Genomic DNA, 18,996 nt, shown 5'->3' on the forward strand with positions numbered 1-18,996 from the left:
ATATAAACCGATCCCAGGATTTGACCTCCGGAGCCTCGTGGAGGAGCAAAATTCATCCAATCCGGTTGAAATTTGGTACGTGGGTTTGTTATATGGTCTCTAACAACCATGCAAAAATTGGTCCATATCGGTCCATAATTATATATAGCCCTCATATAAATCGATCCCCAGATTTGACCACCGGAACCTCTTGGAGGAGCAAAATTCATCCCATTCGGTTGAAATTTGGTATGTGGTGTTAGTATATGGTTTCTAACAACCGTGCAAAAATTGGTCCATATCGGTCCATAATTATATATAGCCCTCATATAAATCGATCCCCAGATTTGACCACCGGAACCTCTTGGAGGAGCAAAATTCATCCCATTGGGTGAAATTTGGTACGTGGTGTTAGTATGTGGTCTCTAACAACCATGCAAAAATTGGTCCATATCGGTATATAATTATATATAGCCCCCATATAAACCGATCCCCAGATATGACCTCCGGAGCCTCTTGGAGCAGCAAAATTCATCCGATCCGGTTGAAATTTGGTACGTGGTTTTGTTATCCGGTTGAAATTTGGTACATAGCACTGGTATACGGCCGCTAACAGCCATGCAACAATTGGTCCATATAGGTCTATAGTTATATATAGCCGATCGCCAATCACACAAAAATTGGTCCATATTGCCAAAAATAATCTACCAAAATTTGATTTCTATAGAAAATTTTGTCAAACTGAATTATATAAGTATTTAATCGACCCAATTAATTTGATTGTGGATGACAGTCTTCAGTAGAAGTTGCTACGCAATCCATGGTTGAGGGTACATAAGATTCGGCCTGGCCGAACTTACGGCCGTATATACTTGTTCTAAAATATTGTTATTAATTGAGTAACATTTTTATTTATCTAAGCATATTATGGTTACAAACATTTTATGTCCCGAACATAATATGTTCCAACATATTAACATATATGTCCCAAACATGTTATGGTAGTTTATGAACATTATGTGCATGCACTTCAAAATATTGTGTTAAAAAAATTTAGTTCCAAATATAAAATTTTTACACCCAAGCCTATGAAAAACAGTCTTTTTCGTCCGTGTATGTAAGTTAGCATATATAAACGGGAAGCATTTATTAGTTTTAAGCGGAAATATGCAAAGAGTTACTGAATGGCGTTCGCGTACTTTTCGGCTATGACTTACTGATAACTTAATACAAATTTCTTAATCTTCATGTCCAATAGGCTCGTATTAAAATTCTATTGAATATGCAAAATAAATAAATTGGACGAATAACAAGCCTGCATTGATATCATTGATGTTAAAAATAAAATGTTATGTAGTTTGGACGTATTCTCCATTTCGAGTTGCCCCGTATTGCCTGCTTGAACAAAATTTAAATACATTAAAATTCGATAAATTTATTGTGCAACAAATTTTGAAACTATAAAACTGCATTTTACGTTAGCATTAACATTATGTTGGACATAAAAGGCACTTCTAGTTGTGCTGAAAATAATTTTCAGTACAAACCTTTAAACTAAATATTATAGAGTCATAGACAAAATATTTATCAATTGAATGAATGTGTTGATAGCATACATACATGATTAGATAATATATATTTTTAGAAACTTAGTTGGAAACTTCATAATATACAGTAGCACGTTGTTCGGTATTGTAATAATCATACATAGTAATTGCAGCAGGTTTGAGTTCGTCCACTTCGTAAGATTTATCAGCGGAAACATCAAAACTAACTGGTTCACCAGCTATAAGACTATCAAAATATACAACTATGCAAGTCTCTTCGTTTTTCGTTTCAACCCTTTGCACGCGTTTAGCATTACGAATAGATTGTAAACTATCATTATCGCTTGTATGGCCTGAAGGTAAATTGATCTCCATAACAGTCATATTTGATTCTTTAACTTCATCCGATACGAGTTTATATTCAGCGCTTATATTCATAAATAATTGATCAGGGGACAATGTCTCCTTTGGTGTATGATTTACTATAAAACTGGAAGTAGCGTCTGGAGTAGCCACATTGTAGCGATATGACAATTGAATTAAAGATGATCCTTCTCCTTCTGCGTTAATCACAATTTGACGAGTCGTTTTGGGGAGCTGAAACAAAAATATTATAGATGAGTACGAAATTATAATAGAATATATAGGATTTTGTTTCTCTATGACATTGGTATAAAATAATGTAAAATTTTGTATATCCTTTATCATAACTTTGTCGTTCCGTTGGCAACACATCGAAATATTTGTTTCAAACCCCATAAAGTATATAACAGGTTGGCTGATAAGTCCCCGGTCTAACAAAGAAAAACATATTTTTTGTCAAAATTAGTTTTTATTATTCAACATAGTTCCCTTCAAGAGCGATACAACGATTATAACGACCTTCCAATTTTTTGATACCATTTTGGTAGTAACAGGTTGGCTGATAAGTCCCCGGTCTGACACATAGATGGCACCGCTAGTATTAAATGCATATTATTTTTATACCCTTCACCACTACTGTGGTACAGGGTATAATAAGTTTGTGCACGCAGAGAAGGAATATGATCACCTCAAACATGTTTCAAGAGCAAAATGTTATTTTTGTATGGTGACCATGTAACATGTTTGTCACTAAAATGTTATTTTCTCGTCACATATAACCTGCTCGCCGAAATCAGATACATGATTTCCGAGAAAATAACATGGTTGCGAAAACCATGTTACATGGTCACCACCCAAAAATAACATTTTGCTCTTAAAACATGTTTGAGGTGATCATATTTCTTCTCTGGGTGTGCATTTGTATGTAACGCCAAGAAATAGTGGTCATAGACCCATCTTTTAGTATACCGATCGGCTTATAATTAAATTCAGAGTCGATTTAGCGATGTCCGTCTGTCTGTATATATAATTTTGTGCACAAAGTACAGCTCGCAATTTAAGTCCGATCGTCCTCAAATTTGGCATAGGACCGTTTCTTGGGACAGAGACAATCGCTATTGGTTTTGGAAAAAATCGGTTCAGATTTAGCTATAGCTGCCATATATATTTATCCCCGATTTGGTCATAGTTAGCGTGTTTATCAACCAATTTTCTTGAAATACCGTACATCCAAATATTTTATGAATCTTGAAAATCTTGTAAAATATCAGCCAAATCGGTTCAGATTTAGATATAGCTCCCATATATATCTTTCGTCCGATTTAGACTCATATGACCACAGAGGCCAAAGTTTACTACCTATCTTCGTGAAATTTTGCACAGAGGGTAGAATTGACATTCTACCAATGCTTGGTAAATTTGATTGAAATCGGTTCAAATTTAGATATAGCTCCTATATATATCTTTCGTCCGATTTGGACTCATATGACCACAGAGGCCAAAGTTTACTACCTATCTTCGTGAAATTTTGCACAGAGGGTAGAATTGACATTCTACCAATGCTTGGTAAATTTGATTGAAATCGGTTCAAATTTAGATATAGCTCCCATATATATCTTTCGTCCGATTTGAACTTATATGGCCACAAAAGCCAGAGTTTTGCCGTGATTTGCTTCAAATTTTGCACAAGGGATACGTTTAATAGTATCGTTAAGTGTGTCAAATTTTGTTAAAATCGAATCAGATTTAGATATAGCTCACATATATATCTTTCGCCCGATTTGGACTTATATGGTCTCAAAAGCCAGAGTTTTGCCCTGACTTACTTCAAATTTTGCACAAGCGGTACTTTTAACCATACTATTGTATGTGCCAAATATGGTCAACATCGATTCAGATTTAGATATAGCTCCTATATATATCTTTCGTCCGATTTGAACTTATATGGCCTCAAAATCCAGGGTTTTGCCGTGATTTGCTTCAAATTTCGCACAAGGAGTACGATTAGTAGTATCGGTAATTGTGCCAAATTTGGTTGAAATCGGTTCAGATTTAGATATGGCTCCCATATATATCTTCCGTCTGATTTGCACTCATATGACCAGGGGGGCCAAAGTTATACTCCCATATACGTGAAATTTCGCATAGATAGCAGAATTATTATTCTAACTATACATGCCAAATTTAGTCAAAATCGGTTCAGATTATATATATAGCTCCCATATATACGTACACCAGAGTTGGGGAAATATGGTAGACCGTTACACATTTTAGACCCATTTTCAATGGAAGTTTCCTCCAATTAACTGGATAGCGTTAGCCGATTTAAATTTGAATTCTAGAGATTTTGTAGAAGTAAAAAAATTGTCTCCTTTATATAGCTTCCAGCAAATGTGAAGTAGTTGAGATGGTAACACAAATTTTGGCCTACATAGATTCGTGTCAAAATTTGACGTCTGTAAGTCAATTAGTTTGTGAGATAGAGCGTCTTTTGTGAAGCAACTTTTGTTATTGTGAAAAAAATGGAAAAAAAGGAATTTCGTGTTTTCATAAAATACTGTTTTCTGAAGGGAAAAAGTACGTTGGAAGCAAAAACTTGGCTTGATAATGAGTTTCCGGACTCTGCCCCAGGGAAATCAACAATAATTGATTGGTATGCAAAATTCAAGCGTGATGAAATGAGCACGGAGGACGGTGATCGCAGTGGACGCCCGAAAGAGGTGGTTACCGACGAAAACATCAAAAAAATCCACAAAATGATTTTGAATGACCGTAAAATGAAGTTGATCGAGATAGCAGAGGCCTTAAAGATATCAAAGGAACGTGTTGGTCATATCATTCATCAATATTTGAATATGCGGAAGCTCTGTGCAAAATGGGTGCCGTGCGAGCTCACATTTGACCAAAAACAACAACGTGTTGATGATTCTGAGCGGTGTTTGCAGCTGTTAACTCGTAATACACCCGAGTTTTTCCGTCGATATGTGACAATGGATGAAACATGGCTCCATCACTACACTCCTGAGTCCAATCGACTGTCGGCTGAGTGGACAGCGACCGGTGAACCGTCTCCGAAGCGTGGAAAGACTCAAAAGTCCACTGGCAAAGTAATGGCCTCTGTTTTTTGGGATGCGCATGGAATAATTTTTATCGATTATCTTGTGAAGGGAAAAGCCATCAACAGTGACTATTATATGGCATTATTGGAGCGTTTGAAGGTCGAAAGCGTGGCAAAACGGCCCCATATGAAGAAGAAAAAAGTGTTGTTCCACCAAAACAACGCACCGTGCCACAAGTCATTGAGAACGATGGCAAAAATTCATGAATTGGGCTTCGAATTGCTTCCCCACCCACCGTATTCTCCAGATCTGGCCCCCAGCGACTTTTTCTTGTTCTCAGACCTCAAAAGGATGCTCGCAGGGTGATCGCCGAAACTGAGGCCTATTTTGAGGCAAAACCGAAGGAGTACTACCAAAATGGTATCAAGAAATTGGAAGGTCGTTATAATCGTTGTATCGCTCTTGAAGGGAACTATGTTGAATAATAAAAACGAATTTTGACAAAAAAAAATGTGTTTTTCTTTGTTAGACCGGGGACTTATCAGCCAACCTGTTACGTATGTTAGAGTAAATATATAGCCACTAAAGGAAATGGTCCAAATCGATCTATAATTATATATAGACCCCACATAAACCGATTTCTAGATTTGATTTCCCGCGCTTCCTGCTGGTGAAAATTTCATCCGATCCGGATGAAATTTGTTACAAGGTGTTGGTATATGACCTCCAACAGCCATGCAAAAATTGCTCCATGTCGGTCTATAATTATACATAGCCCCTATATAAACCGATTCGCAGATTTGATTTCAGATGCAAATTTCATCCGATCGGCTTGAAATTTGGTCCCCTAATTACTGTGCGAAAATTGGTTCATATACGTGCATAATAATTTATAGACTCCTCTGTATATTCTGATCGAGAACTTAGTTGTCTTATGTAGGTAATTAATCTGACTCCATATGGTAAGATAAAGGGTGATACGGTCAAAATTTGTTCAAGGGAAAACGCGTGTAAATCGGTGAAAAATCAAATTAAATTTCTTTTTCAAGTTCAATTAGTATAAAATTCAGGAAAAATATTCAGTTAGGCTTTCGCTTTTCCAAATCCGAATTGCCGGGCCTCACGCTTGACACCTGCCATCAGATTTTTTACAGCCACCGTGTCCACCTTCTTCGCCGCAGAAAGCCAGTTTGACTTGAACTGCTGCTCGTCCTTAGCAGTTTTTTGGTCTTCTTTAGGTTCCGTTTGACAATAGCCCAGTATTTCTCAATTGGGCGGAGCTCTGGCGTGTTGGGAGGGTTCTTGTCCTTGGGAACCACCTGCACGTTGTTGGCGGTGTACCACTCCATGGCCTTTTTACCGTAATGGCAAGATGCCAAATCCGGCCAAAACAGCACGGAACAACCGTGTTTCTTCAGGAAAGGGAGCAGACGTTTATTCAAACACTCTTTCACGTAAATTTCTTGGTTGACAGTCCCGGAGCTATGAAAATGCTGCTTTTCAAGCCGCACGTACAGATGGCTTGCCAAACCAGATATTTCTTTGCGAACTTTGACAGTTTTATGTGCTTGAAAATATCTGCCACCTTTCCCCTTCAGCATCGTCGTGCCTCCGGGATCGCGCTTTGGCCGTCGTATTTTGTTTATCATCGCGATTTGGAGTCACTACCTTCTTGTAAGTCGATAGTCCGGCTCGTATTTTGGCTCGATGCACGGTTGTAGACGATACACCCAGAATATTTGCGGCATCTCGGAGAGAGAGGTTAGGGTTTCGCTTGAAACTACCGGCAACTTTCTTTGTCGTCTCAGCGGCTTCCGGATTTCGATTTCCCCCCGATCCAGACTTCCTGGCTGTCGACAAACGTTCCCCAAACACTTTAATTACATTTGTAATGGTTGATTTGGCAACTTTTAGCGGTTTTGCCAGCTTTGCGTGCGAGTAGCTCGGATCTTCGCAATGCGCGGGCAAAATTTTGATACGCTGCTCTTCTTGCTTGGACGGCATTTTGACAACTGAAGAGTGAATTCCAAAATCAAAATAGGAGCAACATTCTACACACACACACCTTCAAAATGAGGGGTGCTCAGGTTTTTTAAATGCAAAATTGAAAGAAATACGTCAAGTTTACATTGACCAAATTTTGACCGTATCACCCTTTACGTATACGGATTGAGGCGTTATGACCCCATTTCACGATATAGATCCTTGATATTTGGGATATCATTTGATGATATGATTAATATAAGATCACTTGTATTCCTTCACAAAATAATCAACTCGGGTCAACCACGTTATTTATATGAGAAGCTTCGTTTTAATAGATGGACCAGGTGTAAAAAAATTGTTCCAAGGCGGTATCGAAGCCTAGTCTCTGAGTGTCATTTCTTTGTTTAATAATCTACTCAATAGTTTGCAGCAAACTAACAACACAATGAAATTAAAAAAAAAAATCATTTTTGCTCATTACCAGTCTTTGCAAACTAATTAATCCAGTTATCAATCATTTACACATATCATAACAGGTTGGCTGATAAGTCCCCGGTCTAACAAAGAAAAACACATTTTTTTTGTCAAAATTCGTTTTTATTATTCAACATAGTTCCCTTCAAGAGCGATACAACGATTATAACGACCTTCCAATTTTTTGATACCATTTTGGTAGTACTCCTTCGGTTTTGCCTCAAAATAGGCCTCAGTTTCGGCGATCACCTCTTCATTGCAGCCAAATTTTTTCCCTGCTAGAATCCTTTTGAGGTCTGAGAACAAGAAAAAGTCGCTGGGGGCCAGATCTGGAGAATACGGGGTGTGGGGAAGCAATTCGAAGACCAATTCATGAATTTTTGCTATCGTTCTCAATGACTTGTGGCACGGTGCGTTGTTTTGGTGGAACAACACTTTTTTCTTCTTCATATGGGGCCGTTTTGCCGCAATTTCGACCTTCAAACGCTCCAATAACGCTGTTGATGGTTTTCACTGTTGATGGTCACTGTTGATGGTTTTCCCTTCTCAAGATAATCGATAAAAATTATTCCATGCGCATCCCAAAAAACAGAGGCCATTACTTTGCCAGCGGACTTTTGAGTCTTTCCACGCTTCGGAGACGGTTCACCGGTCGCGTCCACTCAGCCGACAGTCGATTGGACTCAGGAGTGTAGTGATGGAGCTATGTTTCATCCATTGTCACATATCGACGGAAAAACTCGGGTGTATTACGAGTTAACAGCTGCAAACACCGCTCAGAATCATCAACACGTTGTTGTTTTTGGTCAAATGTGAGCTCGCGCGGCACCCATTTTGCACAGAGCTTCCGCATATCCAAATATTGATGAATGATATGACCAACACGTTCCTTTCATTTCTTTAAGGCCTCTACTATCTCGATCAACTTCATTTTACGGTCATTCAAAATCATTTTGTGGATTTTTTGATGTTTTCGTCGGTAACTACCTCTTTCGGGCGTCCACCGCCCTCCGTGCTCATTTCACCACGATTGAATTTTGCATACCAATTAATTATTGTTGATTTCCCTGGGGCAGATTCCGGAAATTCATTATCAAGCCAAGTTTCTGCTTCCACCGTATGTTTTCCCTTCAGAAAACAGTATTTTATCAAAACACTAAATTCCTTTTTTTCCTTTTTTTCACAATAACAAAAGTTGCTTCACAAAAAAACTCTCTATCTTACAAACTAATTGACTTACAGACGTCAAATTTTGACACGAATCAGGTTTTTACTGAACCAAAATAATATGCATTTAATACTAGCGACGCCATCTATGTGTCAGACCGGGGACTTATCAGCCAACCTGTTATTTTAACTGTCTTGTTTTGTATTGCTTTACTTGATACTTTAAATTTAGTTATTTAATAATTACTTTGTTATAAATAAAACTTTTTATTTCAATTTATTAATCCTTTCAATTTAATTTTAAACATATTTTCATTCTTATCAAAATTTTGTAATCATTTCATTATGTTTTAATATAAATTTCTTTATTATCATGATTCATTTTTGCTTTTAAATTTATAACGTATAATTTTTTTTTTTATTAAAATTCCTGTACTTTAATTATAAGACTTAAATCTTGTTGTACAGTATATGCTTAAATAAATAAATAAGGTATAAGACACCCCATGTAATTCGACTGTGGATGATTCGACCATGGTGAGAAGTACACAAGATACGGCCTGGCCGAACTTACGGCCTGTATATACTTGTTTTTATCTAAGACGACAAAGCTCAACTGCTCAATAATTTTTTAATTCTCAGTGCAGTTTTGTGTATAAAAACTACCGATTTAAATACAAAGAATGTTACATACCACATGACTCTGCAACAATAGAGCATTTTCACGATCTATATTGAATGTTCCAGTTGCTGTTGCGATACCCTCTTCATCTAGCGCTTCAAATTCTATAGATATTTTTCCATCACCCGAGGCGCTATACTTTTCGGCAAATGTGATTAGGGCTTGTAAACCAACTACGGTATCCTGTGTCGAATCGAAGCCTCCCAAGCTGTTACGCTGTCCTACCAGCCATTTAATAATAGGCAATAGGTTGCCCGCATCTTCCGTCTCCACCAATGACTGGAAAATGTAGGCTGTAACCTCGATATCATTATTGCAATATTTCAAAGAGTTTGTCCACCATTTCAAATTATTTTCAAAATTAGATTTAAGTTGTACCCTTTCCATAACCTTCTCCGTTTCTGGCCACTTGGCTTTGTGAAATACTAAGAGAATAAGAGCCAACGAATATATATTTTCCTCGCTGTCTACATTATCGTTAAGATATTTCAAGGCTTTTTCGATTTGCGAATAATATTTCGTGGCATATTCCTGCAAAAAAAAAGAAGCACTTATAATTCATGAATTATATTTATTAAAATTTCGTCTTACCTTATCTTCCAAGAAAGCCAGCAAAATGAAAGCAGAAACTCCCAAATCATTTTGATTTGAGGAATGGAAAAGTTTACCAGTTTGTGGGAATTGACCATTATCGTTTTGGGTCTTTGCCAAATACGACAAAGCATCGCTAATAATTTTTTCATCGATTGTGGTGAATTTACATGCCTGAATAAATGAACGGGCCACATAAGCAGTTAACCAACTATTCGATTCACTGTGCCCCTCACCAAAGGCACTATAAGATCCATCACTATGCTTATAGGTTAATTCACGTTGATAACCGGTTTCCATATAATTTTTGGCTTTCTGCACAATTGATGGCATATCCATTTTAATGGCCTCCAAATATTTCAATACCAAAATATTGGGTACAAAATTGATCATATTCTGTTCACCACAACCAAATGGCATGCGAACTAGTTTATCAATATTTTTAATAGTCGGTCCCAATATATCTCCAACAGCTGTAAATTCCAAATACTCCGAATCCAAAACCACATTTTCGGGAATTTCAGCTTTGAGAGTATGTTTGATTGTTTCACCATCGGGTATGGTAATGAAAAAGGCTTCGTTTTCGTATTTAGTTACACCCTCTGGTTCCACCTTGAGTTTTTGATGCATTGCATCACCAGCCAAAGGAGTAATGGCTTTAATTTTTAACATAATATCACCAACCACTTTCGGTTTGATGGTAAAAGATGTGGTTTCTCCAGTGTTTGAGGGTATAGTTAGTTTCTTGGTTATCTCCTTTTCGCTTGCCTCATCTTCCACATCCGGTTCTACAAACTCATATTCATCTTCATCGTTGTCCATGGTAATTTCAGCATCTAAATCCGTTTCCATATAATTGAATACTACAATGGGAATTTTTATGACCTCTCCACGTTTTATGGAATACGGAAGATTTGTGCTTAAAAAGAATGGTTGAAATACGCGAATTTTTGTAGAATCTGTTGTCATGCCAAAACCTGTGGTCTCATTTAAAGAGAACCCAGTAATTATCCAAGAAGTTATAGTGTCTGGAATCTTTTTAGTAATTGTGGCCATACCATCCGAATCGGTGCTGTAATAAGGATTAAGGAATATTATTTCACTCATAGAAAAACATGTTTAATGATAGTAAAGAGCCACTGTCGTTTTTCGGCAGACGAATTGCTTTGAACTGGGAATAATAAATTGGCGTTAATCAAATATGTATTCTTTTTGTTTTGTTTACTCATAATCTCTGGTTACACCTTGAGGAAAAATTCTTTTAAGAAATAGTACTATATTCACCATTCCACCGTAGTATATTCAATCCCCAAAATTCCAAATTAGGGAGGCATGTGAAAAAAGTTGAATGTACTTTTCCATCAGGTCAGGTACCGACTGATGCGCCAAAGATTTTTATGTTAAATTTTGGCATTTATACCCTTGAGACTTGGCGCATGTAGTTGTTATTGGTCAGATGGTATTGCAAATGGGCCATATCGGACCACTTTTGGTTCAATTTCATAAGATCCAGTGGAAATTTGGTACGTGGTGTTAGGATATAGCCTCTAATAATCATGTAAAAATTTGTCCATATCGGAGGTGCAAATTATTGTCCATATTGGAGGTGCATATTACACTAAACCATCAATTGGGTGCGTTAATATATGGCCTCTAACAACCATGCCAAAATTAGCCCAAATCGGTATATAAATACCATGTATACCGGTATGAAGTGAGCGTCAAGAAACAAATGTCTCGTTAGGGAATATTTGTTGTGAAGGAACCGTTATTTTTTTATACCCTCCACCATAGGATGGGCGGTATATTAACTTTGTCATTCCGTTTGTAACACATCGAAATATTGCTCTAAGACCCCATAAAGTATATATATTCTGGGTCGTGGTGAAATTCTGAGTCGATCTGAGCATGTCCGTCCGTCCGACCGTCCGTCTGTTGAAATCACGCTAACTTCCGAACGAAACAAGCTATCGACTTGAAACTTGGCACAAGTAGTTGCCATTGATGTAGGTCGGATGGTATTGCAAATGGGCCATATCGGTCCACTTTTACGTATAGCCCCCATATAAACGGACCCCCAAATTTGGCTTGCGATTGCTCTAAGAGAAGCAAATTTCATCCGATCTGGATGAAAATTGGTTCATGGTGTTAGTATATGGTCTCTAACTACCATGCAAAAATTGGTCCATATCGGTCCACTTTTACGTATAGCCCCCATATAAACGGACCCCCAAATTTGACTTGCGATTGCTCTAAGAGATGCAAATTTCATCCGATCCTCCGGTGCCTTGTGGAGAAGAAAAATTCATCCGATCTGGTTGAAATTTGGTACGTTGTGGTATTATATGATATTCAACAACCATGCCAAAAGTGGTCCATATCAGTCCATAATCATATATAGCCCCCATATAAACCGATCCCGAGATTTGGTTTTGGAGCCTCTTGGAGGAGTAAATTTCCTCCGAATCAGTTGAAATTTGGTACATTGTGCTAGTTATGGCCGTTAACAACCATGCCTAAATAGGTCCATATCGGTCTATTGTTACACGCTCACAAAAAATCGCTTCTGTAACATATACTCCCAAACATATTTTGCTTCAAGCATATACATTTTTGGGTATTGCCCAAACATTTATATGTTTGATCTCTTCCAATATATAATATGTTTGAAAGCATATTGGTCTAAACAATATATGTTTGGGTAGTCTAAGTTCCAAACATTTTGTATTTTTGCATCCAAATTCAATAATGTTGGCTTCCAAAAAACAATATGTTATTATGTGAACATATAATATGTTTGGAAGCATTTTGCACCCAAAAATATTATATGCTTAAAAAAAATTCTCCCAAACAATATTGTGCTCAACATTTTATTTATATATTTACAATCATAATGAATTATGAAAATAAACAGGTAATATAGGTGCTAACAACATAGGTTTTCGACCTGAATGCTCAAAATTTTGTTTCTGCCCAATTGTATATTCCCCCACATCTTTCTCACTTCCACGAGATTTTTTAGTTCTTAGCACCTTTTTCTGTAATACAAACATTGTAGAAGAAATTATCCAATTGTATGATTTTTGTTTATTTTAATTTTACCTTTTGCCGGACGGGGATTCGAACAGCGGACCACACAGTTTGTAAGGATCAAAGAAGTAGCTGATCAATTGCCCAAGGAAAAATAAAATGTTAATTTTGTAATAACAAGCAACAACCACCAACTTAATTCAATATCGCTCCCTGTTAAATATCGCTCCAAGCTACTAAACACATATATGTTTATAGGCTATTTCTAAATTAATATATGTTTGCATCCAAGCATATTATATATTATATATTATATTATATTTACAAACATTTTATGTCCCAAACATAATATGTTCTAACATATTAACATATATGTCCCAAACATGTTATGCTAGTTTATGAACATTATATGCTTGCACTCAAAAATATTGTGTTTAAAAATTTGTGTTCCAAACATATAATGTTTATAGCCAAACATATGAAAAACAGTCTGTTTCATCCGTGTATATATAGCCCTCGGATAAATCGATCCCTAATCACACAAAAATTGGTCCATATCAAGTTCATAATTTTATATAGCCCCCATATAAGCGACCCCCATATTTCAATTCTGGATCCCTACGTACCGTGCAAAAGTCCATATCGATTCGTAATTATTTGTATACTTACATACCTTTTTGTCTACGTGTGAACTAACCCACAAATTAGAAAACGATTTAAGATACCACAACCCAAGTAATTCGATTATATATAACTGTCTTTCGTAGAAGTTTCTACGCAATCCATGGTGGAGGGTACATAAGATTCGGCCTGGCCGAACTTACGGCCGTTTTTACTTGTTTTTGTTTGTTTTCTACGACATCTGTGAAAAATATTTAATATACATTAAGTCATTGAACGGACAACATCATATTTTTTCTTTGTGTTAAAAATGTCGGATTTTGTACCAAAATTTGTTGTTTTCACTTGAAGAAAAGTGCTGCAGAATGCTTGTCGAGGCATATGGTGATCATGCTCTATCAGAAGCAACATGCAAAAGATGGTTCCAACAGTCCAGAAGTAATGATTTTTATGTGAGAAATTAAGAACGTGGAAGACCACAAAAAAAAAATTGAAAATGCCGAAGTGCAAACGCTATTGGATGGAAATGACACTTTAAGTCAAAAGCAAATGGCAGCAATGTTGAATGTTGCACAGCAAATAATTTCTAACCGTTTAAAGTTACAGGAAAGATCCAAACGTTTTATTAAAAAAAAAAAACAACGCACATTTCATACCGGGATACCTGGTATATATAATGGGTGATACGGTCAAAATTTGGTCAATATAAACTTGACGTATTTCTTTCAATTTTGCATTTAAAAAACCTGAACACCCCTCATTTTGAAGGTGTGTGTGTAGAATTTTGCTCCTTTTTTGATTTTGGAATTCACTCTTCAGTTGGCAAAATGCCGTCCAAGCGAGAAGAGCAGCGTATCAAAATTTTGCTCGCGCATCGCGAAAATCCGAGCTACTCGCACGCAAAGCTGGCAAAATCGCTAAAAGTTGCCAAATCAACCGTTACAAATGTAATTAAAGTGTTGGGGGAACGTTTGTCGATAGCCAGGAAGTGTGGATCGGGGGGAAATCGAAAACCGGAAGCTCTCTCCGAGATGCCGCAAATAAGCTGGGTGTATCGTCTACAACCGTGCATCGAGCCAAAAAACGAGCCGGACTATCGACTTACAAGAACGTAGTGACTCCAAATCGCGATGATAAAAAAAATACGACGGCCAAAGCGCGATCCCGGAGGCTGTACACGACGATGCTGACGAAGTTTGACTGCGTGGTAATGGACGACGAAACCTACGTCAAAGCCGACTACAAGCAGCTTCCGGGACAGCAGTTTTATACGGCAAAAGGAAGGGGAAAGGTAGCAGATATTTTCAAGCACATAAAACTGTCAAAGTTCGCAAAGAAATATCTGGTTTGTCAAGCCATCTGTACCTGTGGCTTGAAAAGCAGCATTTTCATAGCTTCCGGGACTGTCAACCAAGAAATTTACGAGAAAGAGTGTTTGAATAAACGTCCTTTCCTGAAGAAACACGGTTGTTCCGTACTGTTTTGGCCGGATTTGGCATCTTGCCATTACGGTAAAAAGGCCCTGGAGTGGTACGCCGCCAACAACGTGCAGGTGGTCCCCAACGACAAGAATCCCAATTGAGAAATACTGGGCTATTGTCAAGCGAAACCTAAAGAAGACCAAAAAAACTGCTAAGGACGAGCAGCAGTTCAAGGCAAACTGGCTTTCTGCGGCGAAGAAGGTGGACAAGGTGGCTGTACAAAATCTGATGGCAGGTGTCAAGCGTGAGGCCCGGCAATTCAGATTTGGAAAAGCGAAAGCCTAACTGAATATTTTCCCTGAATTTTATACTAATTGAACTTGAAAAAGAAATTTAATTTGATTTTTTAAATAAACGATTTCACCGATTTACACGCGTTTTCCCTTGACCAAATTTTGACCGTATCACCCTTTAGGTCCCATATAAACCGATCCCCAGATTTGATTCCTTAAGCTTCCTGGAGGTGGAAACTTCATCTGATACCGTTGAAATTTCGCACTCTAATAACCATGCGAAAATTTTTACCATCTAAATCCGTTCGAACTCGGCCATAAAAAATAGGTCCCTTGTCATTGAGCTTATCATGGAATCGGGCAGCATTCAGTGATAAGAGAGAAGTTCACCAATGTGGTATCACAATGGACTGAGTAGTCTAACTGAGTCTGATACTTCGGGCTGTAACCTAACCTAACCATGCGAATAGTGGTTCATATAGGTTTATAATTATTTATAGATTCGTCTATATGAACCGATCAAGAACTTAATTGTTTTATGTATGTAATTAATCTTCTCCCATAAACTGACAACCAGGTCACTATATGCGTTACATGTAAGTGAGAGAGCTTCCTAACAGCTCCGCTAATCTACTCTCAAAAAAAGTTTACTCTGATCCAAAGATTTTGACCTTCCCTTAAGGGCTTTGGTATTGATTCCGAGCCAAAGATGCGCCTTGTTTGAAGTAAAGACATTTTTAGCCACCAATGTGGCTTTAAATCTAGGCTTTAAATGCCAGTTTATTATAACGGATACTTCAAAGAAAACAAGTATATATGGCCGTAAGTTCGGCCAGACCGAAGCTTATGTACCCTTCCTAATACCGTAATATATACCACGTAGTCCATAAGTGGTATATATTAAACTTAAATGGCCGATTAAATACGTATATAATTAAGTTTGACAAAATTTTCTATAGCAGTAAAATTTGGACAAAATTTTCTATAGAAATAAGATTTTAACAAAATTTTATATAGAAATAATATTTTGACAAAATTTTCAAAAGATTTAAAATTTTGACAACATTCTCTATAGAATTAAAATTTTGACAACATTTTCTACAGAAATAAAATTTTGCCAAAAATTTTGTATACACTGAAAAAAAAAGCATACTCGGTTCCAAAGATTTTGTCTTTACTTTAAAAAATTTGGTATTGATTCCGAGCTAAAGAAGCGGAGAATACAAGTAAGGATACTTTTAAGACACAATTCTCTTTTAAATTTAGGTTATGTATACTTGCTTCTAGGAAGCAAATTTTAATTTTTCGCTTTCTCAGCTTTTTTCTTCATATGCTATCAAAGTCCTTTAAAAACGAGTTAACGGCAACTTTATTTTCCAAATTAGGACTCGACTTCCAGTAGAAATTATGCTATGTTTGAAGTAAAAACCTTCTTTAAAATAAAGTTTTGAAAAACATGTCCTATATTTGAACGATTTTTTGCTTTGTAGCCAAGATGCAAAAAGACAACAAATTTAAAGACAATTTCATTAAATTTAAAGAATTTTTCTGAATTATTAAAGTCAAGTTGACCTTAGCCTATAAATTTTTTCTTTCATGTTAAGATACCCATTTTTAAGTCAAATCACTTAATTAAAAAGACAATACGACTTCATTGAAAAGTTTATCGACTTTTGGACAAAGAAAATAACTTTATTTTAGAGAAATTCGTCTTCTATGCTAAGCAAAATTTGTATTCGTATTTTAAAGACATGAAATCTTTGACCTCACGACAATATTTTTTTGAGTGAAAAAAAAAAAATTTGACAAAATTTTCTATAGGAATAAAATTTCGACAAAATTTTCTATAGAAATAAAATTTTGACAAAATTTTCTATAGAAATAAAATTTTGACAAAATTTTCTATAGAAATAAAATTTTGCTAGATTATTTTTGCTCGAGTGGCAAGCATGATTATGAACCGATATGGACCAATTTTTGTGTGATTGGGGATCGGCTGTATTTAACTATAGACCGATATGGACCAATTTTGCCATGGGTATTAGCGGCCATATATTAACACCACGTTGCAAATTTCAACCGGATCGGATGAATTTTGCTCGTTCAAGTGGCTCCGGAGTTCAAATCTGGGGATCGGTTTATATAGGGGCTATATATAGTTATGGGCTGAAATGGACCTATTTTTGCATGGTTGTTAGAGACCATATACTAACACCACGTACCAAATTTCAACCGGATCGGATGAATTTTGCTCCTATACGAGGCTCCGGAGTTCAAATCTGGGGATCGGTTTATATGGGGGCTATATATAATTATGGACCGATATGGACCAATTTTTGCATGGTTGTTAGAGACTATATACTAATACAATGTACCAAATTTCAGCCGTATCGGATGAAATTTGCTTCTCTTTGAGGCTCCGCAAGCCAAATCTGGGGATCGGTTTATATGGGGGCTATATATAGTTATGGACCGATATGGACCAATTTTTGCATGGTTGTTAGAGATCATATACGAACACCATGTACCAAATTTCAGCCGGATCGGAAGAAATTTTCTTCTCTTAGAGCAATCGCAAGCCAAATTTGGGGGTCCGTTTATATGGGGCTATACGTAAAAGTGGACTGATATGGACCAATTTTTGCATGGTTGTTAGTGACCATATACTAACTTCATGTACCAAATTTCAGCCGGATCGGATGAAATTTGCTTCCCTTAGAGCAATCGCAAGCCAAATTTGGGTGTCCGTTTATATGGGGGCTATACGTAAAGGTGGACCGATATGGACCAATTTTTGCATGGTTGTTAGTGATCATATACTAACACCATGTACCAAATTTCAGCCTGATCGGATGAAATTGGCTTCTCTTAGAGCAATCGCAAGCCAAATTTGGGGGTCCGTTTATATGGAGGCTATACGTAAAAGTGCACCGATATGGACCAATTTTTGCCTGGTTGTTAGAGACCATATACTAACACCATGTACCAAATTTCAGCCTGATCGGATGAAATTTGCTTCTCTTAGAGCAATCGCAAGCCAAATTTGGGGGTCCGTTTATATGGGGGCTACACGTAAAAGTGCACCGATATGGACCAATTTTTGCCTGGTTGTTAGAGACCATATACTAACACCATGTACCAAATTTCAGCCTGATCGGATGAAATTTGCTTCGTTTAGAGCACTCGCAAGCCAAATTTGGGGGTCCGTTGATATGGGGCTATACGTAAAAGTGGACCGATATGGACCAGTTTTTGCATGGTCCATATACTAACACCATGTACCAAATTTCAGCCGGATCGGATGAAATTTGCTTCTCTTAGAGCACTCGCAAGCCAAATTTGGGGGTCCGTTTATATGGGGACTATACGTAAAAGTGGACCGATATGGCCCATTTGCAATACCATCCGACCTACATCAATAACAACTACTTGTGCCAAGTTTCAAGTCGATAGCTTGTTTCGTTCGGAAGTTAGCGTGATTTCAACAGACGGACGGACGGACGGACGGACATGCTCAGATCGACTCAGAATTTCACCACGACCCAGAATATATACTTTATGGGGTCTTAGAGCAATATTTCGATGTGTTACAAACGTAATGACAAAGTTAATATACCCCCATACTATGGTGTAGGATATAACAAGTATATACGGCCGTAAGTTCGGCCAGGCCGAAGCTTATGTACCCTCCATCATGGATTGCGTAGAAACTTCTTCTAAACACTGCCATCCACAATCGAATTACTTAAGTTGCGGTAACGCTTGCCGATGGCAAGGTATCTT

The 18,996-nt window shown here is 37.2% G+C and overlaps 1 protein-coding gene across 1 annotated transcript in view; it reads right to left on the bottom strand.

Annotated features, from left to right (window-relative positions):
* Positions 1 to 1,394: 1,394 nt before the first annotated feature.
* Positions 1,395 to 18,996, bottom strand: part of LOC142226573 (thioester-containing protein 1 allele S3-like) — a 30,557-nt gene continuing 12,955 nt past the window's right edge. Inside the window, exons 6-8 of the mRNA XM_075296658.1 lie at positions 9,849 to 10,920; positions 9,270 to 9,788; positions 1,395 to 2,123 (exon numbers count right to left, since the gene is read on the bottom strand). Coding sequence (XP_075152773.1) covers positions 1,629 to 2,123; positions 9,270 to 9,788; positions 9,849 to 10,920 — 2,086 coding nt within the window. The 3' untranslated portion in view covers positions 1,395 to 1,628. The remainder of the gene's footprint in view (positions 2,124 to 9,269; positions 9,789 to 9,848; positions 10,921 to 18,996) is intronic.

This window comes from Haematobia irritans, chromosome 2 (genome assembly GCF_050003625.1).
Source record: "Haematobia irritans isolate KBUSLIRL chromosome 2, ASM5000362v1, whole genome shotgun sequence".
Taxonomy (NCBI): domain Eukaryota; kingdom Metazoa; phylum Arthropoda; class Insecta; order Diptera; family Muscidae; genus Haematobia; species Haematobia irritans.